The 23,870-nt window shown below is 37.1% G+C and overlaps 1 protein-coding gene across 4 annotated transcripts in view; it reads right to left on the bottom strand.

Moving 5' to 3' along the window:
* Nucleotides 1-23,870, bottom strand: part of LOC138755633 (cyclic nucleotide-gated channel beta-3-like) — a 142,569-nt gene that overhangs the window by 54,472 nt on the left and 64,227 nt on the right. For all 4 annotated transcript variants that reach the window (XR_011352435.1, XM_069921984.1, XM_069921985.1 and 1 more), the window contains 3 exons: nucleotides 23,141-23,191; nucleotides 22,952-23,038; nucleotides 20,697-20,761 (listed from right to left, as the gene is read on the bottom strand). Coding sequence is in view for 3 of the 4 variants with exons in the window: in XM_069921984.1 (XP_069778085.1) it covers nucleotides 20,697-20,761; nucleotides 22,952-23,038; nucleotides 23,141-23,191 (203 nt within the window). In the remaining variant the exon portion in view is untranslated. The remainder of the gene's footprint in view (nucleotides 1-20,696; nucleotides 20,762-22,951; nucleotides 23,039-23,140; nucleotides 23,192-23,870) is intronic.

Here is a 23,870-nt window from a genome sequence, read left to right as displayed (position 1 = left end):
GCAACCAGCAGCCTCAAGCAACTGGCAAAAATAAACCATGGAAAATAAATGGGAAACATCAAAAGTTTAAAATTGGTGTGCCTCACTGTTAGTTCGCCATTCACACAATACACAATCTCAAACAACCGGAAAATTCACTTATCTAGGATCAATCAATACACATATGTGCCGGATATCAGGGGTTTAACTGTGTAAGGTAGATTTTCTGAGTTTACACTCCTAGCTACTTGGAAGTATCATTTGATTTTGTTGAAGGACACAAGGTTTTCTCATCCATTACTTCAGGAAAACTGTGAAATACATGGTACAATTTTGTAGTGTTCACTATTGGTAGCTTCCTCATGCAGTTTAGCAGTGAATTCTAGGCCAAGTCATATTTGATAAGACCCACTACTTCCACTTGGACTCCTTGTTAATTTAATGGCTGCGTTTATTTGCTGTGGCACTTACGGAATGAACTGGCATGTAGCCTCCTAATAAGGGAAGATAGGCTGTGAGGAACAGCCAGGAATCAGGTGGCAGAACCTTGAACCTGAACCTAAATGTCATTTTCTAAGAACCTTTGAATGATAGTTGCCATCAAAGCCAAGTTATAATGCCTCTAATATTCAGAGAGTTAAAAAATACTGAGAAGGACTAAAATAATACAAATGGTCTTAAAATCACATAAAACTACAGTTTATAACTTAATTACTGTATTTGACAGCATATAAGACCCGTTTTTTTAAACTAAAAAAAAATCACTCCAACCACCCACTCCCCCGCCCCAGCCCCAGGTCTTATATGCAAAGGTGACATTTTGGGTGCCACCATCTTGTGTTGCACACCGAAATACAAACATAGTGGAAGCTTTTATCCACAAGATGGCGTCAGGAGGAAAGTGCTCAAGCTACACTATTGCATATAAACTAAAAGTTGTAGCATGGCATGATGCCATAGGGAGAAGACATAGAAAACACCTCTCCTGGCAGAATTAATTTGTACCCGACCTTTAATTTTTTTAAAGTCTAACTAGTTTTAAAAATTTCTTAGAGGTCTCAGAAGATGGCTACAAAAAAACTATAACTCAAACTACAAAAAAATTGGCTTCCTCTGAAGTTACTTTGCTGGAAGAATCAGGGCTTATCTTCAAGACTCAGCCTCTGATCCTGGTTCCTCTTCAGCCCTGAATGACAATGGCTCCCTGGGTAAGAATTCAGGCTCCAGCGCCACTTTCTCAGGGAGCTGGGGAAGATGGTGCAGGAGCACGGAAGAAAATTACGGAGGTGATAGTAGAGACAACACGCATGTACTACAGAAGCGATCGAGTCAGAGTATGTGGGCTCGACTCCATCAATAGTTGTGGGTCAAACAATGGCTAACCAAAAAGCCCATTTACAGTTTCAGCCCCTGGCAACTTCAACAGAGAAGGAAGAAGATGATCCTGGAGTAGAAGAAGAAAGTTTTTTGCCACAGTCACAAGGAGAGGAAACAGAAGAAGGATGAAATCAATATATTCAAGGTAAAATGGGTGCATATTATGTTACCCCAAAACCTCTTGACCCACAGATTTTTGATAAGATTTTTGAAAAAATGAATTTAATTTGTTAGAAAATGGAAGCAAATTTGGCTGAAATGAAAGCTGATTTTACTAATCAGTTGGGAGTTATTAAAGAAATGACTATAATGAAGAAAGATATGGGAAAAGGTAATAAAACTGTTGATAAAATTAAAATTAAAGTTCAAAAATTTGAAGAAGACTTCCAGGAAGAATGTAAAGATACAGTTAATAAGATAGAATATTCTTTTACAGTGTGGCAAGTTCAGAAGAAAGATTTATTGCAGAAAGTTGAAATGTTGGAAAATCAGAGTAGAAGAAATAATGTGAGAATTGTTGGTTTGCCTGAAGATTTTGGAGGCAATAACCCAGTGAATTTGCCTGAAATTTTGGGACCAGAGAATTTTCCAAATGATTTGGAGCTCTGTCTTGTTTAAATGTCTACATTATCAGGATATGGAAATGATTTTAGAATGGCAGTTCAAAAAGATAGAGAACAATAAAGTCCTTTAGTGATTCAGAATAATAGAGTATTTTTCTGTGCAGATTTGAGTAATTAAATTGTTAAAAGAAGAAAATAATTTAACCCAGCAAAATCAGTTTTGTGGAATAAGGGATATAAATTTTCTTTAAAAACCGAGCAGTTTTTAAAGTTTTGTAATGACAATATCAAGCTCAATTTTTTGCTAATCAGTCTGAAGCTTTGGAATTTGCCAATTTGCTACCTAATATGAAGCAGAATGGAAGTTAAGCTTCTGTACCTCAACAAATCGAAGGGGATCAAGAAAAATCAAAAGGAGGGATTTCACCTGGAAGACAGTCAACCAAAGCCCAAGTTGAAATTGATGAAGATCAAGTTAATAGAGACCTTGAAGAAGCTTATCACACTTGACTGATTGAAATGTAATTTTGATATTCTGTCTGGGGGAGGCAGGTTCTTTCTATCCACTTTCCTCTTCCGAGGCCTCACGCCAATAGTGGAGAAGGCCACTTCTCGCTATTAAGGGAGAAGTGACCTAACTGGCACTTTTGGGTTTAAATTTTTTTTTTAACTTTTGGGGTTTCTTACTTTCTGTCTTTGGAGATGGTATGTTTTGGAAGTTGACTGTGGAGCTGGGATGGCCTGGGGTGGAGAGGAGAGTTGAATATTTTTTAAGTTAAAATATGACAATACAAGGTTTGAATTACATAATGTTAAATGTGAATGAGCTAAATAATCCAATTAAAAGGAAGAGAGTTTTAGCTCATATGAAGAAGTTGAAAATAGACATTGCTTTTTTACAGGAAACTAATTTAATAAAGAAAGAACATCAAAAGTTGAAAAGGGAATGGGTTGGACAGGTTATAGCCTTGTCTTTTAATTCTAAAGCATGAGGAGTAGCCATTTTAATTAATAAAAATTTTCCATTTAAATTACAATCAACAATTATTGAAACTTTTGGTAGATTTGTATTAGTAAATTGTCAAATTTATTCAGAATCTTGGATTTTTATGAATATTTATGCTCCTAATATAGATGATGAAAAATATATTCAAGGTGCTTTTTAAATTTGGTACTAGATGGGAATATAATAATTGGTGGAGATTTTAATTGTTGTTTAGATCCAATTTTAGATAAATCTACAAAGCCTTTAATTAAAACAAATATAGCTAAAAGAATATTGATATTAATGGAAGAGTTAAATTTGGTAGATATTTGGAGGAAATTGAATCCTAGAGAGAGAGAGAGAGAGAGAGAGAGAGAGAGAGAGGGAGAGAAAGTATTCATTTTATTCTTATCGGTTTCATTCTTACCCTAGAATAGATTTTTTTAAAATCTTGGGTTATTTACAAGGAAGAATTGAATATGTACAATATAAACCTAGAATTATATCCGATCATTCACCATTATTGATGTCATGTTTAAATTCTGATAGAATTGAAACAGTTTATAGATGGAGGTTTAATTCATCACAATTAAGAAATGTAGAATTTTGTGATTTTATGAGAAGTCAAATACAGATATATTTAGATACAAATGTCAATTTAGTTGATAATAAATTTGTTTTATGGGATGAAGTAAAAGCTTTTTTTGAGATTTCAAATAATGTTATTTGACTAAAATTAATTAAAAAAAATGTTGTAGTGTATGCTAAGGAGCCTGGTACAAGAGTAGCAGCTAAAGTTTTTGGAGCGCCACCTGCAGCAAAAATGGTACACACATGGAGAAAGCAAGAAAAACAGCTGCAGGCTGCTAAAATGGGTAAATGTAACCTTCGTTGTCCAGCCCCACATTGGCCATAACTTGAGGAGGAGTTAACAAACTGGGTAATAAATGAAAGGGATTCAGGGAAATGCTTTTCTACCAAGATGATAATTCATGAGGATAGGAGATTAGGAGAAGAATAAAGACATCAGGATTTTGCAGGAACTGAAAGTTGGTGCTATTGGTTCATGAAAAGGCACAGTTTATCAATGCGCATGAAAACATCCATTGCACAGAAAATACCAGTGGATTATCAAGACAAAATATTAGAATTTCATAAATTTGTAATAAATGCATGAAAAATAATTTGTTTTGAACTGAGCCAAATAGGGAACATTGATGAAGTTCTGTTAATATATGATGCATCATTCAACAAAACTGTGAGTGCCAAAGGAGCTAAAACAGTCCTAGTCAAACTACTAGTCATGAAAAGACACACTATAAGGTAGATCTGGCCTGTTGCGCTGATGGCACAAAACTGCCCTCATTTGTAATATTTAAAAGAATTGACTCACCCCAACAAAAAAATACCAGCAGTGTGTTTTTTTTTAAATGTTCATCCAAAAGGCTGGATAGACAAAGGTGGAATCAATTTATGGTTATATAAAATATGGCGAAGGCATCCCAATGGATTCTTTAAAAAAAAAACCCTGCACTTCTGGTCTGGGATCAGTTCAGAGCACACAGAGCTAAAGCGGTTTTAGAAAAAAGGCAGGAGAACTGAAAACTCAGATGGCTGTTATTCCTGATGGTCTGACAAGCCTTTAGATGTGGGTATATACAAGCCACTTAAAAATAGCATGAGGGAACACTGGAACAAATGGATGGGAGAAAAAAGAACGTGACCTAACATGAGCAGGACAAGTGAAATGTCCGACCATTACACAGGTGTGTGAGCGGGTGAAGACTCCTTGTGAAAATGTAAGAGCTGGAATTATTGTTAAGGCTTTTAAGAAGTGTGGAATTAGTAATGCCCTTAATGACACTGAAGAAGATTATATGAAGACAGTGATGATGAGTCCTGGGCCTTTGATAGTGACGATGCTCATAAATGTTCAGGTTTCAAAGATGATTCAAGTTTTGATGTTTCCCAAACCTTTTATTGTGTTTTTGTTTATGATAGTTATTTGTTTTAATGCTCCCTTATAAAAGGTTTTCTCTTGCTGATTACAGCAGTATTATTATCAAAACGATTTTTACCATTGTCGTAGAGCATGTTTTGTCAAAGTTTTAGTTGCCCATTCAGAGCCAGCTCTTCAGCGCTTGATGTCCTGTTTTGCGGAAACTGCCAAAATGTTTGGCCTGGAAGTCAGCCTGAAGAAAACTGAGGTCCTCCATCAGCCAGCTCCCCACCATGACTACCAGCCCCCCCACATCTCCATCGGGCACACAAAACTCAAAACGGTCAACCAGTTTACCTATCTCGGCTGCACCATTTCATCGGATGCAAGGATCGACAACGAGATAAACAACAGACTCGCCAAGGCAAATAGCGCCTTTGGAAGATTACACAAAAGAGTCTGGAAAAACAACCAACTGAAAAACCTCACAAAGATTAGCGTATACAGAGCCGTTGTCATACCCACACGCCTGTTTGACTCCGAATCATGGGTCCTCTACCGGCATCACCTACGGCTCCTAGAACGCTTCCACCAGCGTTGTCTCCGCTCCATCCTCAACATTCATTGGAGCGACTTCATCCCTAACATCGAAGTACTCGAGATGGCAGAGGCCGACCGCATCGAATCCACGCTGATGAAGATCAAACTGCGCTGGGTAGGTCACGTCTCCAGAATGGAGGACCATCGTCTTCCCAAGATCGTGTTATATGGCGAGCTCTCCACTGGCCACCGTGACAGAGGTGCACCAAAGAAGAGGTACAAGGACTGCCTAAAGATATCTCTTGGTGCCTGCCACATTGACCACCGCCAGTGGGCTGATATCGCCTCAAACCGTGCATCTTGGCGCCTCACAGTTCGGCGGGCAGCAACCTCCTTTGAAGAAGACCGCAGAGCCCACCTCACTGACAAAAGACAAAGGAGGAAAAACCCAACACCCAACCCCAACCAACCAATTTTCCCTTGCAACCGCTGCAACGTGTCTGCCTGTCCCGCATCGGACTTGTCAGCCACAAATGAGCCTGCAGCTGACTTGGACATTACCCCTCCATAAATCTTCATTCATGAAGCCAAGCCAAATCCAAAATCCACAAGTAAATACATGAAAACAATTTTTTCTTAAAATTTCCAACTAAAATGGGGAAGGCGGGAGGGGGGGGGGGTCTTATATGCTGTCAAATACAGTATATTAAAAAATAAACAAATTTTGCTGAACAATAAAGACCAGTAACCCAATTTAAATGAACGAGCATTCTGCTTATACAGTAGCCATGGAGAACATACAGCTGAGGGTCACATTCAAAGTACTCCTGGTCTCTCAGCCCCAATTTAAATGAACGAGCATTCTGCTTATACAGTAGCCATGGAGAACATACAGCTGAGGGTCACATTCAAAGTACTCCTGGTCTCTCAGGCCTGCACATTCTAAGGCAGCTATTGAACTCAGATGATGCCACTCAATATTGATAGCAAAGGCTCTGTTTGTTTGATCTGTTACTTGGGAAAGATATTGCTTGACGTTTGAGTAGAATTTTGTGGCCTCTCCTGATGGGAAGTGTGACTAGTCTGCAACTTTGCTTTTAGTCTAATTGGAAAAGGAAGTGCTCTAGTTTACCCCCATTCAATTTAATTTCCTGTTCTTCCTGTTTAACATGAAGAATAGAATGCTCCCACCTGAATCTGGATATAGACATATAATAAATGTAATTAAATGACAAAATCATCCTCATCTGTAATTGGATTTCTACTCCTGTGGAAACTTGAATGTAAAAATCTGGTAAGTCTCTTCTTACTTTCCTAGCAGTGCAGAAATCACTATTTCAGTTGATAGGATTCTCATGCCACTGAATCCATCAAATGACTTTGATGTCTCAGAGTAGAAATTCAGCCATGATAAAAAGGGTCACATCTCTTTTATGGGTGGAATTTTCATTGATACAAGGATGTGTTCCACATTCACAGAACATAAAATATCTGGTTTAAATTAGCTGTAAATCAAATTCCAAATGCCAACAAATATTTCTACTTGTTGTTTGATAACACTAATTATATTTTACCATTACAAATTACAGCAAAAATAAAAATATGTATGTTTTTGTCAGAAATATCTTCACCTTATCTAGAAAGTTGAATGAAGAACAAAACAGAAATACAAAAAAAATCAGAAGTCTACAGTTATAATTCCTGAGTTTCAATCTCAGCATATGCTTCTAGGCAAACAAGATTATGACACAGTCAAGTAATAACTCCTCCCACCATCATCCTCCCTCCCTCCCCTCCAAAGTTGAAATTCAATGGTGGACTAGGCTCAAGGGACTGGTACAATTGACCAGGCATTGTAAACTGTGCACTAGGGCTTTTACTTCAGTGGGACTTTGGAATACAAGCATGTGTGGGAAGGATGATAGGTATGAGAGACTAGGAGAGGAAAAGTAAAGAGGTGAAAGCAGTCTTCAATCCCGATTATGTGATTACTGAGTGTTCTTGATTTGTGTTTTGATAAAATTCAATTGCATAGTGTTTCATCTTGTATTTGTATGTGTGAGTTCTTAGACAATACATGGATGAAGGAAGGAAAAGATTCTTTACTTTAAAGTTGCTGTAAACAGCACATTGAGGCTGCCAGCTTCCATAACAGATCTAACACACTGTAGTCTCCTGCTCTGTGACAGCCCCCTGCTGACAACCAAGTATAATCAAATGGGAGCTATTATCCTTAAGGCATTGCTAATTGCATTCCAACCATGATCACAATCCTTACATCTCCTGTTCTTAACTTACTTTTAACTAACGTGTTTTCTTTGTATAACTCTGCAATTTTAACTTTAACACCAAGAACTTATTTTCATTATTATCAACATTGTTAACATTTTAAAAATTGTTTTGTGTGTTCACATTTGCATACACTAAAACTTGAAGAGCGAATAAGATAGCACTACATCATTCTATAACAGGGGTCTTTAAATTTGCTCAAAGAGTCTCTTAGGAGGATTCACATGTCTTGACAATCGCCTAATTGACTGTTCTTGAATCTGAATTGTTGCCTCAGACGATGTCTTCTCAGCTGTGTATTCAGGTTGTTCAACAGTATCTATCTTTCCATCTACTGCGGCTGGTACCATTTGAAGGTCTCGACAATTTCTTTACAGAACAGCACCTTTATCTCTCTGAATAGTGTGTGATTTTGGTTGGATTTCACTGAGGACAATTCCCTTCTGAGTCCATAAGTTTGTTTTGTCTTTTAGCCTTGTAGAGTTCCAGTAGGTTTTTGTTCTTCTGTCAAAGTAATACTTTTTGCTTTTGTTTCCGTTGTTCTTTGAACTTCCTCACTTTCTCCCCCTCTTTTGTTTTTAGGAGGTTAACCTGAATGGGTAGGTTTCATCTTAACCTACATCGCATAAGGAGTTGAGCTGGTGACATATCACACTGAGCGGCGTTGTGCGGTATACTAGTACGCTCTGGTAGAAGTCCATTCCACTGTCTTTTGCCTTGTTCATCAGCCTTTTCACTGTCTGTGCTGATTTTTCCACAAGACCATTGGACTGTGTAAAATGAGGACTTGACGTGGAATGTTCAAAATCCCACTCTTTGGCAAATTGTCAGAATTTTAAATTGCAAAACTGGGATCCATTGTCTGTGAAGACCTCGCTTGCTATGCCATATCTGGAGAATATGGCTTTCATACCTGTTATTATGGCATTTTCAGTGGTGTTCAGATTAAACACCTCTGGATACAGGGAATAATAGTCTGTGACTATAGTCCTTCCCTTGACATTTGAATAGGTCAGTACCTATTCTGTAAAGTCTGAATGGTGCTGGTTGTGGCTTTAGTAGTTCTGCAAGATTGCTTGCTTGATATTTCTGGCATATTGTACAGTTTGACACTTCATTTGTTATATCATTGTTGATTCTTGGCCAGTACATCTCCTCTCGTGCTCTTTTCTTACACTTTTTGATTCTGAGATGTCCTCCATGGATCTTTTTTACCATCTCTTTTCTCAGACTCTCTGAGATAAGGATTTGGCTTCCTTTGAAGATGATGTCTTCAACCAGTGATAGTTCCGCCCCAGCAGTTCCAGTACTCTGCAACGTCAGGTGAGCACTCCTGCTTCATGTTAGGCCATCCATCCAAGATGCTTTTTCTCAGTTGTCTCAGTGTTTCATCTTTGTTTGTCTCTGATTTTATTAGCTCCATTTTTGCATCTGAAATGGACAGTGCACGTGATCATGTCTATGAAGATGTTCACGGCTTCATCCATTTTGGTGTTTGTGGGCTGTCTCATGTCAACAGCTCTAGACAATGTGTCTGCTGTGTACATTAGCTTACCCAGAGTGTACATTACATTCAGTGTACAGCGTTGCAACCTAATCATTATTCTTTGTATTCTAAGTGAACATTCATTTAATGGCCTTTGGAACAATGCAATCAAGGGCTTATGGTCAGTCTCCACACTAATTGCTTGTCCTGACACAAACTGATGAAATCTTTCAGAGGCGTATGTGATGCTGAGCAGCTCCTTTTTACTTTGAGCATATCGCATCTCTATGTTTGTCGATGAGCATGATGCATATGCAATGGGTTGCCTGTCATCATATTTTTGCAGGACTGCACCAAGCCCACTATGTTAAGCATCTGATGATACCTTGATGGGTCTTGCTGGGTCGTAACCCTCAGAACTAGTTCCTCTGTGAGCAGTTTCTTTCGTTCCCTCCATGACTTTTCACGCTCATGATCCCACTCCCATTCAATGTTCTTTTCTGTTATTCTTCTCAATGGAGCCATCGTTTCTGAGAGGTTGGATATGAATTTACCCATATAATTGACCATTCCATTAAACCTCTGTATGTCCTTTTTGCATTGTGGCCTTGGCATGTTCCCAATGGCAGGCACTTTTCTGGGATCTGGTCTGATGACCTCACTGCCAATAATATCTCCTACAAATGTTAGTTCTGTCACTAACAGAAGCTGGAATTTCTCTCTATTCAGCTTCAGGTTTGCTTTCCAGCACTTTCCTTAGTCTCTCATCATGCTCCATTCTCGTGGTTCCCCATACTATGATGTCATCCATTGTGGTATCAACTCAGTCCATGTGCTCATAGACATACAAATAGTTTTGTGATACATTTCAGGAGCTGAGGCAATTCTGAATGGTAACCTTTGGAATCTGCATCTGCTAAATAGACTGTTGAATGTGTATAGCCTTGAACTTGTTTCATCCCATTTTAACTGCCAAAATCCTGATGATGCATCAAACTTGCTGAAAAAATGCATTTGCAAACTGTGACATGATTTCTTTACACGTCAGAAGTTTAAAGAGTTTACTCTTTATTGCTCTGTTAGATCTCTTGGATTCAAGCAAATTCTAACCTTTCCATTCTTTTTGTCCACAATGACGAGTGAACTCACCCATTCCGTTGGCTCATCTATCTTCTGAATCACATTCAGGCTTTCCATCCTGTCCAACTCTGCTTTTATTTTCTTTTGAAGTGCAAACGGAACTTTTCTGCATGGATGTATTATTGGCGGCACACGTTTACCCACTCTGATCTTGTGTTCTCCTGGAAGGAAGCCTAGACCCTGAAATAGGTCATTGTACTCTTTCATGAGTTCATCATAGACTGGCTCTCCTGTGCTTTCCACCATGAGGTCTCTTTTTACCAGGTTCAGTTTCTCACAGGCTGTTAAATCTAGTATGGCCTGTACATTCTTTGGTACCACGATGAATGCTAGTATGTGCTCTTTGTCCTTGTGTTTCACTTTGACCATGCATTCTCCTTGGACTGGTATATCGGTACCTGAATATCGTGTCACCTTCACATTTGTTCCATACATCTTTGGTCTGGGTCTAAGCTTCTTAAAATCCATCTCTGATATTACATTAATTTGTGCTCCAGTATCCAATTTAACTGAAATGTATATATCATTCACTTTTAGTCTCAACATCCAGTCTCTGTTTTCTTTCTTGTTTTCAGTCACAACATCTACATAAAATTCCTCTATCTCCCTTTCATCTACTGCATGAACTTTGCCTTGTTGCACTTTGTTCCTATAGCAAAAGGGATAATGGTTGCTTTTGTTGCATATGTAGCATGTTTTACCATATGCTTGACACATTTTTGGTAGGTGTTGTGTCCTCCTCAACGACGTGGCTTTTGATTGTCTCTTTCATTTTTGTTCGCTGGCCACGCCTCTCTTTCCACTTTGGCACTCTTATTTTTCAATGGTGTATGTCCGTTCTTGATCACTGCATCCACATTGCAGCTAGTTTCACTGAACACTTCTTTTGCCTGCAATTTTACAGTTTCTGTAGACTTACTGAGTGCTATAGTTCTTTTCAGGTCTAGATTTTGCTTCTTAGCAGTCTTTCCCTTAGACTATTATCTGGAATACCACACACCAATCTGTCTTTTATTATCGAGTTGGACAGTCCACCAAATTCACACATTTTGCTTCTGTTTCTCAATTCAGTCACATACTGATCAATAATTTCTTCGATTTTCTGTATACAGGTGAAAAATCTGTGCCTCTCAAACGTCACATTATGCTTAGGTATGCAGTTTGCCTCAAACTGTTCTATTATTTTTTTCCAGTTTAATTTTGTCTCCTTCAGCAGCAAATGTGAAGTTATTATACACCTCCAGAGCTACTTCACCCACGATAAGTAAGAAAACTGACACTTTCACTTTATCATTTTTCTCATCAGCTCCGATGCCACTAAATACAATCCAAAATACTGTTTAAATCTGTTCCAATTTTCAGCCATATTACCTGTCAGCAGAAGTTTCATTGGTGGCTGTAATCCTTCCATTTTTCACTGTGTTAGCTTCTCTTCACTGATCAGTTACTGACTTTAGATTTTTCTTTTAAAGTATTTCCTTTTAATTTTCTTCATCCCACTTCTGACACCACGTTTAATCTTGAGTTCTTAGACACAATGTATGAAGGAAAAGGTTCTTTACTTTAAAGTTGTTGTTAACAGCAGCATGATGCTGCAGGCTTCCATGACCTATCTAACATACTGCAGTCTCCTGGTCTGTGTCAATTCCTGCTGGCAGCCAAGTATAATCAAATGGGAGCTATAATCCTTCAGATATTGCCTGTTGCATTGCAACCATGCACACTATCATTACACATAGCATGCAAAAACATTACTCTATATAGGTGACCTTCATGTTATGCGATGTTGTGGGGTGTTGCCATTCTAGAAAATTGCCCATGTTGCAATTTTCAGACACAAAGCAACATCATCTGTGCATGTATATTGAAATGCAAGTTGAAAATGAATTTGTATTTGTTTATTTATTTCCTTATTTTCACATAAATATTCACAAGATAAAAGAACAGAAGTAGGCCATTTGGCCCATTGAGTCTGCTCCGTAAATCTACCCTGAGCTAAACTGTTCTCACATCTAGTTCAAATTTCCTGGTTTTCCCCATATTCCCTTGATACCCTGACTAATTAGATACCTGTCAATCTCCCCTTTAAACTCCGCAAATGATTGAGCATCCACAGCTGTGTGCAGCAATGAATTCCACAAATCCATGACCCTCTAGCTAAAGAAATTTCTCCTATCTGTTTTGTAGGAGTATTTTTTATTCCGTTCCTATATACTTTCTTGTGAACTCTGTAAGTGTGAATTTATGTTACCTGTTACCTGAATGGTTGGAACAATGGAGTTGCCTACACTATAGTTTTTAAGCCACAGTCTTTTGGACTATTTATGAAAACTTACTGCATATAGAATACAGAAATTCAGTCTGCTGCATCACATGTAAATCATGTTGTTTTACAGTGAAGCATATATGGAGCAGAGGAACTGATAAGTGTCACATGAAGTAATAGAGACTAACCATTTTTAGATCAGTAAACCACAATTAGCGCTAGTTATAAGCTCTTAATTAATTGTAGGCATGTAAATTTTGTCAGCATCTTTGAAAGTTGATTTATTGAGACTGTTTCTGATATCCACCACAATGAAGTTAAATCCTGCATTTTTTGGAATCTGATGCTAAACATGATCTGCTGGAAGAACTCAGCGGATCCGAATCAGAATTTATTGTCATGAACATTACAGATGCAAATATTGCTATAAATTACTTTTTAAAATAAATAAATTAGTGCAAAAAAGGGAAAGTGAGGCATTGTCCATTCAGAAATCTGATGGTAAAGGGGAAGAAGCTATTTTTGTGCTGCTGCATGTTTGTCTTCAGGCTCCTGTACCTCCTACCTAGTGATAGCATGGCCTGGGTGTAGGGTGGCCAGGTGTCCCGTATATATAGGACATGATCTATATTTAATGATTTTGTCCTGTATTGACTTTATCAGGATACCTTAAGTGTCCTGTATTAAAATTCAAAAAAGTAACTTGCAAAATTCAGCAGTTTAGAGCTGTACGATTTGGAATTTTCAATAATTTGATTTGTACTGCTTGAAGTTTAATTCATTAAAACTATAACACTAAATAACTCTATTAAAATGAAGGAAGTCACCCAAACACAGCAAGTATTTGCAAAAAGTAATGAACTTGTTTGAAACGGCAGGCAACTAATGCACATGTGACATGTTTCATTGAAATGTGTCATGTGTGCATTCGTTGGTTGCAGCCACTGGCTTCTGCCAGCCAGCCATTCAGCCCGTTATTTATGTGTTGTCAGTTGTTAGTGATGGATTATTGAAATAACCAGGGTTGATTTTTTTTTCAATTCTTGTGTTGGTAAGCTAGCAAAATAATTTTCATTTGTGTTTTGTAATTTAATCCCAACATGCCAAAATGAAAGTGTAAATTTCTTGATGAATTCGCTGAAGAATGGACATTACTTAAACAAGGGAAAAGTTGATTTGAAGCTCTTTGTAGAGTATGCAATTGCTCATTCGGTATGGAAAACGGCGGGAAGTCATATATAAAGCAGCATACAAACAACGAAGCGCAAAAGATGTATACTTTCCTCAACTACAAAAGAAACTGATAAAACAACAAATTTCTTGAATAAGAGAAATACAGAAGATAAAATAATAGCTGCAGAAGTTGTAATGGCCTTCAACACTGTTCATCATCATCAGTCATTTCTGATTCCAAAATTGCATCCAAATTTTCAAGTGGCACGATAAAATCTACTGTAATGGTAAAAAATGTAATAGCTTCATATACCATTGCAGAGATTGCCAAAGATATAAATGCTTCATGCTTTTACTGCATATCCACAGATGGAAGGAATCACAATGCAGAAATTGTATTCCCTTTAATTGTACAAATTTTCCCCCAAGATAAAGGCTTGCTGATAAAACTGTTGTGAGTAAAATCCCTTCCAGATGAGACCTCAGAAACTATAGCAAGGTTTTGCAGAGAACTTCTTATTGAGTTGGGAGTTAACAAGAAATATTGTACAGCTTTTGGTGGAGATAACACAAATACTAATTTTGGTGGACATTTGCGTATGAACAATGTCTATCAAGGTTGAAGCAAAAAGCATGAATGATTCTATGGAAGGTGTTGCATATTCTGCATAATGCTGCTCAGACTACATCTGATGAACTTTCTATTGACATTGAAGTAATTGTCATGAAATTATTTTCTTACTTCACCATTTATTGTTTGAACTGAACGATTAAAGGATTTTTGTGATTTTGTTGGCATTCAGTATTCAGTTCTCTTGCATTGGGTCTTTTTAATAAATGCAGTTATTTGAAGAACTAAAATCTTATTTTAATTCCAAAGAAAAGGTCCCAAAAATTCTTGTTGACTTTTTCAATAATCTATTGAGCAAAGCCGACTTATTCCTTGTTAAGTTTTCAATATCGCTTTAGCAAAAGGATTATGCAAATTGAAAAAAGAGCAAACAGTGTTATTGAGGTAACTTCATTGCTGAAAGGAATTGTGTAAAAGTAAGAATTGATGAACAGTTTATCCCTTTAAGTGTCAAGTCTTGCTTTAAAAGTGACAACATTACTTTTGAACAGAAGAAGAAATTCCAACTTGAAGTAAATAAATATTAGCTTTCCCATTTTTCATTCTTTATCTTTAGTTTAGATCTTGTTCCCATTTTTGTTTGGGTTTACAGCTTATTTCCTTGTTCTCTTTCGCTTGCAGTTTGATGTACATGTTTGTTATAAATCTTTTAATTATCATGTGTCTGTAATCACATATTCAAAACTGCTTCCTTCTGGTGACCTCAGCCTGCTTCCCAATTTGTCCTTCAAGTAGGTTTTCAGTTGGTGGTATGCAAACACCGTGAGTTCTACCATATTTGTACTTCATTTGTTCAAAAGATAATAAATTAATTCCCAAAAAACAATTTTCTATTCTTTTCATCCCTTTTCTCTCCCATTCTCTAAAGAAAAGGTTATCTATTGTGAAAGGGATTAGTTCATTTTGCATCAATAATAATTTTGGTAGTTGGTAATTTGCTTTTTTCCTTTCTACATGAATTTTCTTCCAAATGTTGAGCAGATGGTGCAGTACTGGTGAACTCCTATGTTGCACCAGCTTTTCATCCCACTTATATAGTATATGTTCTGGTACCTTCTCCCCTATTTTGTCTAGCTCTAATCTGGTCCAATCTGGTTTTTCCCTTGTTTGATAAAAATCTGATAGGTATCTTAATTGTGCTGCTCTATAATAATTCTTAAAGTTTGGTAGCTGTAAACCCCCTTGTTTGTACCATTCTGTTAATTTATCTAGCGCTATCCTTGGTTTCCCCCCTTTCCATAAGAATTTCCTTATTATTTTCTTCAGCTCATTGAAGAATTTCTCTGTTAAGAGAATTGGTAATGATTGAAATAGGTATTGTATCCTTGGGAAGATATTCATTTTAATGCAATTTACCCTTCCTTTTAGTGTTAGTGGTAAATATTTCCAATGTTCTAAAGTCATCTTGTAATTTCTTCATTAATGGCTGATAATTTAATTTGTATAGATGGCCTAGATTATTATCTAGTCAAATACCTAGGTATCAGTTCTGCCAAGGGTTCTATAGCTAACATGAACAGGGAAGGAGATAGTGGACATCCTTGCCTAGTTGACTTGCTTAATTTAAATTGATTTGATATGTATCCCTTTACTGTCACCTTCGCCAAATGTCCCTTATATAATCCTTTAATCCAATTAATGTATTTCTTTGGTATGTTGAACCTCTGTAGTACTTTGAATAAATAATTCCATTCTACTCTGTCAAAGGCTTTCTCTGCATCTAAAGCAACTGCCAGTGTTGGCATCTTATTTACTTGTACTGCATGGATTAAGTTAATGAACTTACAGATATTGTCCATTGTTTGTCTTTTCTTAATAAATCCAGTTTGATCTAGTTTTACTATTTTTGGTACACATTTGGCCAATCTGTTTGCTAATAGTTTAGCTATTATCTTATAATCTGAGTTAAGTAGAGATATTGGTCTATACGATGCTGGTGTTAGTGGATCTTTCCCCGTATTTAGTATTACTGTAATTATTGCTGTTTTACATGAATCTGGCTCCGGAACTATGAGAAATACAATAAACACGAGGTTACGCATGATACAATATAATTGGTTACACAGGCTATAACCATGCCCCAAAAGTTAAATAAATGGGACCCAACAGTATCAGATAGATGTTTTTGCTGTAAGAAGGAAAAGAGAACAACAGTACATGCAATTTGGGCATGTGAGAAAGTGGAAAAGATTTGGGAAAATCTAAATCAGGAATTAAATAAAATCACAAAAAGCAACATATCAAAAAATCCAGAGACCTTTCTTCTAAGTAATATAAGAAGTAAAGAACTAGACCTCGATTTGGATGAAGCACAAAAAAGATATATTATGATATCCTTAGCTGTAGCAAAAAAATGTATGTCAACCTGGAAATCAGAAGAGAGCCTGAGAGTACAGCAATGGTACATAGAAATGAATAAATATATTCCACTGGAAAAAATAGCATATAATTTAAGAAATAACATCACAGTATTTGAACAAATTTTGGAACCGTACATGGAACACAACAGAGAGGTCCTACCGCGGACCTCCACCCCCTAAAATGACAGAATGAGAAGAAGATGAAATGAACTGACCCAGTGTGTAAAAGTAGATGACACAATTTTCTTGTTTATTTTCATTGTGCGATGACATTGTTTAATGGGTTTAATGTATTGTATATGTTGAACGTTTAGTGGGTGGGGTGGGGGTGGGAAGGAGGGAGGGAAGGGAGGGGGGAAAAGGGGAGAAAATGACACTGTGTATATTCAAGAGGGAAATGTTTGTGTGTATTTTTGTTAATATGGTTCATAGTGTGAAAAATAAAATTAAAAAAAAAAGTAAATAATTATTACGGCACTTGCCATGGCTCTTTTTTGAAATGGATTTCATCTCTTTTTAAATATAGTAAACCTATTTATTTATTAATATGAAAGGGTAAATACAAATCCATATTTCAGATATTCCACACTATATTGCCAACACTTCTTTTTCGTTTGCTGTGCTGTGGCTATACTTTATTCTGAGGGGTCGGACCTTCTTCGGTGTTAGTTAAAGAACCTGGTCCTATTCCTTTCTTGGACTAGGGACATGTGATTAAAGATCTTCCTTTATCTTTCCAGACCCCTTTTCAGAGTCATCATTCTTCTTATCACCATATTCACCCTTGAATACCCCTCTTCCTTCCTCTTCAGTCACATATGCCAGAGTAGGAAATATTTTTGTATGAAAATGAAGCATAATGCCTTGTGCTTTGCCAGAGGCTGCTGCAATGGATTTCATGTCTTGCGGAATTCTATATTTTTATATGGGTATTACTAAATACTCTTCCAGCATGGGAACAAGTAGAATCATCGTGTGTCATGCTCAAAAAGGGAGTAAAAATTGAAGACAACGTCTTTTTCGTCATTGGACAACATTTAAAAAACTCGTTGATCAGTGGATGCAACGTAATCCCAAAGAATAGAAAAGCAAGTTATACCATGAAGAACAATTCTCAGAGTTGTTAATTTTATGCCAGTACATGTTCAGTATACCGGCCCAGAATAGTAATGTGGAACATGTTCAATGAACAAAAGAACAAAATAAATTGGATGTGACCATTTTGCAGAAGCTACATTACAATGTAAATGGAACATGGACTGTCAGTGCAAGAAATTTTATAAGCATGTTCTGCTTAGCAAGGACCTGTAAAGGAGAGCCAAGTAATCAGTGAAATATAATTAAAAGGTAGGTAATTTAAATAGTTATATTTTAATTGGATAAGAAATCAATATTTTGGTTACAGGGTCTCGCCTGTGTAAAGTTAATCTGATTAAATTTTTAATTTAATCCAGATGACCTTGTCAATATTTTTCAATATATAAGCTTTTCCCATGTAGTAATATCATTTTATCCCAATGTACATATGTATGTGTAAATTAGAAACCATTTGAAATTAAGTTTGAACAGGGTATCCTGTATTTCTCTTTGGCAAATCTGGTAACCCTACCTGGGAGGTGAGTGTCCTGGAGAATAGAGGTTGATTCCTTAAGACACTGTCTCTAGTAATGTCCTCGATGGAGTGAAGACTGATGCCCATGATGGTAATGGCCGAGTTCACAACTCTGTAGTCTTTCCTGTGAATTGGCACCTCCATACCAGACAGTGATGCAACGAGTCAGAATGCTCTCCACTGTACAACTGTAGAAATCTGCAGGAGTCTTTAGTGACATACCAAATCTCCTCAAACACTTCATGAAGTATAGCCACTGGTGAGCCTTCTTCGTGATTGCATTAATATGGAGCCTGCAGGACAGACCTTCAAAATATTGACACCCAGGAATTTGAAATTGTTAATGCTTACCACTGCTAAACCCTTGTTGAGGGCTGCTTGTGTTCTCCTGATTTCCCCCTCCTAAAGTCCACAATTAGTTCCTTACTTTTACTAATGTTGAGTGCAATGTTGTTGTGGTTACACCACTCAACTATTTAATCTATCTCACTTCTATAGGTTTCCTCTCTGATTCTGCTGGTGACCGTGGTGTAATTGAAACATTTGTAATGTCATTTGATGTGTGCCTAGTCACCCAGACATGGGCATAAAGTGAGTAGAGAAGTGAGCAAAGCACGTATCCCTGAGGTGCACCTGTGTTGATTGTCATTGAGGAAGAGATATTGTTTCTGATTTGTGCTGACTGTGGTATTCCGATGGATACTAAGGATCCAGTTGTAGAGAGGTTGCAGAGGCCCAGGATTTAGAGCTTGTTTACCAGTACTGAGGGTATGATAGTTTTGAAAGTTGAGCTGTAGGGGATGAAAAGTCAAGGTGATCCAGGGCTAAGTAGAGAGCCAGTGAGATTGCATCTGCTGCAGAGTGATTGTGATGGAAGGAAAATTGCAGTGGGCTCAGATTTACTTGGACTTGAGTTAATTCTAGCCATGACCAACCTCTCAAAGCATTTCATCACAGTAGATATGAATGTTCACTCTGCTCTTATTGGGGACTGACATGATTGGTGCTCTTTTGAAGTTGGCGGGAATCTCCAACTGCAGCAATGAGAGATTGAAAATGTCCATGAGCACTCCAGCTAATTGATTGGCACAGATTTTCAGTAGCCTGTCAGGCACGCCATCGTGGCCTGACGCCTCGTGAAGGTTCATCCTCTTGAAGAATGTTCTGACGCTGGTACCTTTGAGCTCTCCTTTTCAAAGAGAGCATAAAAGATGTTCAGATCATCAGGTAGTGAAGCATCACAGCCATTTATGATATTCAGCTTTGCCTTGAAGGATGCAATGGCCTGCAATCCCTGCCCTAGCTGGTGAGTATCTGACTCTGTCTCTAGATTGTCTTGGAATTGCCTCTTAGCTGGCATCAGGATGTGCAGTCTCATGGCTGCTGATCACAGTGCTCAGCCCCTCCAGTGCTAGCCTGATGTTACCCTAGAGCAGAATGTATACAGCAATCAGGTTGAACTCCCTTGGCAAATAGAATGGACGACACTTGATCACCTGATGAGGACTACAGGACCCAGTGGAGTAGACAGCAAAGGTATGGATGAAGGAGGCGGAGGAGTGTCTGCAGGACTCCTTTGAATTAGTGAACTGGATCATATTTCAAGGACTTGTCCTCAAACTTGAATGAATATGTCATGACTGAGATGTAACTTCACATTTGTGCACCATGATTAATTCATGATGAATCAAACATCACCTCCACTGGTTTTTCCTGATGTCGGTGTCCAGTCCGCGCAGTGGAGGGTGAAGTCCTCGGGCTGTAGAGTTGTGTCTGGAATGTCTTTGTTCACTCATGTCTCAGTGAAAAACATCACATTGCAAATCCTGATGTCTCTCTGCTGCAGTAATCTGGCTCTGAGTTCATCCAGTTCATTTTCTAAAGATGGGTCATTGGCCAAAGGGATAGTGGGGGATGGAGCCCTCAGAGTAGACCCACTCCGCACTTACATGGATGGGTCTTCTTTAAGTGGTCCATGTGTTGGCTGTTTGAATCACTCACAGTGTTTAAATGGTCTGTGTACAGGCTTTGAATTGCCCCTGGACCTTTGGAGTTTGCTGTTCATGGCAGTCACTAGATCTACAAACGTCCTTAGTACAGTGCTACTTACTGGTAAGTTGATTTCTGTGCTTCTGTGCTTGAGTTTTAATACTATGAAACAGGAAAATGTGATGATTCCCTTTGGAATTGCATGCAAAGAGTCGCCGCTGTAAGGTATAATTTTTTTATTGAAATATCAACTTTGTGTTGTATGTAGTGTTCATCTGCATTTTTTAACGTAGGTCTAATAGACAAAACCTTTTATTGTTACTTTCATGGATGAGTTATTAACATTTTTTATTCAATGGCCACCTACCTGTAACGGTAAGGTCTTTTCATTATGGACTCCACATGGTTATTAAATTCAAAGAAGATAGAATACTGGAGAAATAGATAAAAATAAACAAAGAACATGATCAGTTATTCTTACTTTGTAACCTCAGTGCTTAATTCTGACAATGTTTTTTTGTTTTTTAGTTATTGAAAAAAATTTCAATCTTATACTACCTTGTATCATCAGAAAATGTTGAATATTTTGTATTTGATCAAATGGTATTGATGCATAGAATCATTGCGAACACAGAAATTGGATGGTACCAAATCTTAATGCTCCTTGTGCCTGCTTATTTGTTTAGCATCTCTGCCTTGTTCTCACTTCTCATTATTAATTCTTCAGTCTTAATTTCTAAATAGTTAACTTTTCCTTCATTTCTCTTCTGCTTCCCTTTTATGTTTAATGTCAGATTGCTTTAGATTTTTGGTGTTTAACTCATTTTAAGCATTTTTGATTTCCTATAATTTATTAAAATATGTGGGCAACATACTTGGTTTGAGAATGTTAACTTAAAACTGACAAAAACCAAAGCATGCTGCAATTACCGATAACAATAATCACTTTACAGAAAAAAAACTGGACATGCAAAGATGAGCTGATATCCACTAAAGTCTGCTGTTTTTATTGCCACACTCAATACATTAATCATTAGTAAATGGACAGAAAAACAGACTACAGTTGCAGCCCATAGAGATGGACTCACATCCAAATCTCATTTTTTGGCCTGGACTTATTACAAATGTTTAGAGCTGCACCCAGTAATGTTTTCAAAATTGATATCAGGACAAGCCATGTGAAATTCAGGCAAAATTGTTATTCAACTAAACTAATGATGTTTCTCAGGAATAGAGATTAGGATTACAACTTCTGCCTCAAATAGAATTTTATTAATAATATTTTGTTAGTCTCAGTTAGGTATGTGCTTTTCATCAGCTGATAAATAGCCTCAAGGGCTAACCTGTCTGTTTTGTAATATCAATAATTTTATAGGCCTTCACCAAAATGGAGAAGCTGGAGTGAAGATCTCCTGGTTACTTTCAATTAGTCTACAGAAAAGCATTCTGCTCTCTTCCCCTCTAACTAAGTCATTACAAGATTTGGGTCCAAGCTTATGTCATTCATCTTCATGCTAAAATAACAATGGGAATCTGATGCATGTAATTGCACATGTAAAGAGTCTATTGATCATTTTGATACATAAATGTGCTGAGAAACTTAGCAGGTCACAAAGTATCCACCTGAAGGGTAACCAATGTTTCAGGCCTGGGCCCTTCATCAGGTATCGTATGGATGCTGCAAGACCTGCTGAGTTTCTCCAGCACATTTGTGAGTTGTACTCAGCCCCAGCATCTGCAAATTTTCTTATATAATTTGATGATTTCTAGCAAGCACATTGGCTGACTCAACGCATTTCAAGTAGGATATAAAAGCTACCCAATTGGCAGAAAGTTAGAGGCTATTTCTCTTCTTTACTGCATTTATTTCCATATTTAGAATTGGGATTTGTGTTTTATTTGACTAATCCTGGCTGGTTGTCTATGTTACAGATTTTGTTTATTTCCAGTTTGTTGGCTAATTTTCCAGAAGAAGGGCAAACACTGTTTGCATTTCTTGCTTTAGCTTTCAAACTACAGTTTGCATTAGTTGAAGAAAGCCATTGATGGAACATCTCTGCTACTTTTTCCTTGTTCTACCACAAATCAAAGCACTTCCAAATATTTCATTCTATGCAGGAGGAGAAATTAGAAAAAAATGTTCCTAAATATTTTCCCAGTCAGTCCCAAATTAGACTTATCTAGATATCTTTACTGCAATCCTATACACAGTGGGAAACGAGAGAAAGAGACAGCAAAGAAATCTTTCATTTTACATTTATTTACTGGGATTGACATCATGAAAAAGCTTCAAAAGCTCATTTGCAGTAAGCAATTATATTTTATAAACTCAGGATTGAGATTTTATATGAATTGAAGAAAATGGTTGTAGCATATCATTCCCATGTGTAAAACTTTCCCCAATCACTTCATTTGGATCAAGCTAATGGTATGATACCATGTATCCCATTTTAGTTGAAGCAATTCAAGAAGGATTTATGGATCTTGAGAGTTGTAGCAATTCAGTAACATTCAAAAGGTCAATAAAACACAAAAAAATGAGATGTACACTAACATGCAAATTAAAAATCAAAACAGAAAAAAGAAGTTGCAGTAAAAAGCTAATAAGAATAGTGTACGTACCTTAAGTAAACGATTTAGTCGAAACAGGGGATTATAATCAAACAGCAAATGTAATAAATCAAATGGGATTATTGATGCAAGGTCAAGCTGTGGAAACAGATTTTAAATCAGAAAGCACACTCTTTTACATAAAGCATTTAAAAAGTATATTTGTTAATTGATTAGATGCTTATAGCTAAATTCACTTACCTTGAATTTTAATGATTTTGTATAGTGTTTTCTCATTTCTATTTTATCAGTCTAAAATTGGGAGAAAGTGCATACATTAGAAAATCAGTCTTATCAGGATTAGATTTTTGAATTTTCTCCTCTCTTAGGTATTTATGACGATAAGGAAATCTATTTATGGAGGACCAAATAGATTTTACATGTTGTCACCTAAAATCAGAAGTGAATATCCACAGGATCATTTTAGTTTCAACAGATATAGATAAAATACCCTTCAATCTATCCCAAAAGCTGGCTGCCATTTCCATTCTTTGTAAATATGGTTAAAGCCCACTACCTTCTGTAATTTGCAATGAGAATGAAAAATAACATTAACATCCCCTTTGAGTATAATAATATGGAAAACCTGTGCTAGAAGAGGAGGAAATGCTGATACTATATTGTATGCTTGTGACTTTGCAAAAACAGGCCCCAAAATATGCTTTGCAGTGACTTAAAATATTGTCACATTTTATAGATATTTCCTGGAGTGTTCTTTGGGCTAGTTTTATTTCTGCTGCATGAGTTATGATGTGCATTATTCCCTGACAGCTGCTACGTGTCCTCCCAATATACTGGCTCTACTTCTCTCATTTAGTGCATATCCCTTAGAAATTGATTTATATTTGAATGTGAGAATTTTGCAGCCTGGAATGAAGCTGTCTGTCTCATTCTGCCTCTGCTTTCGATGTGAAAAAAAAAATTTCAACGA

Source organism: Narcine bancroftii, chromosome 2 (assembly GCF_036971445.1).
Source record: "Narcine bancroftii isolate sNarBan1 chromosome 2, sNarBan1.hap1, whole genome shotgun sequence".
In the NCBI taxonomy this organism is placed as follows: Eukaryota; Metazoa; Chordata; class Chondrichthyes; order Torpediniformes; family Narcinidae; genus Narcine; species Narcine bancroftii.
The sequence above is the reverse complement of the archived record's forward strand: the minus strand, read 5'-3'. Positions and strand labels throughout refer to the sequence as shown.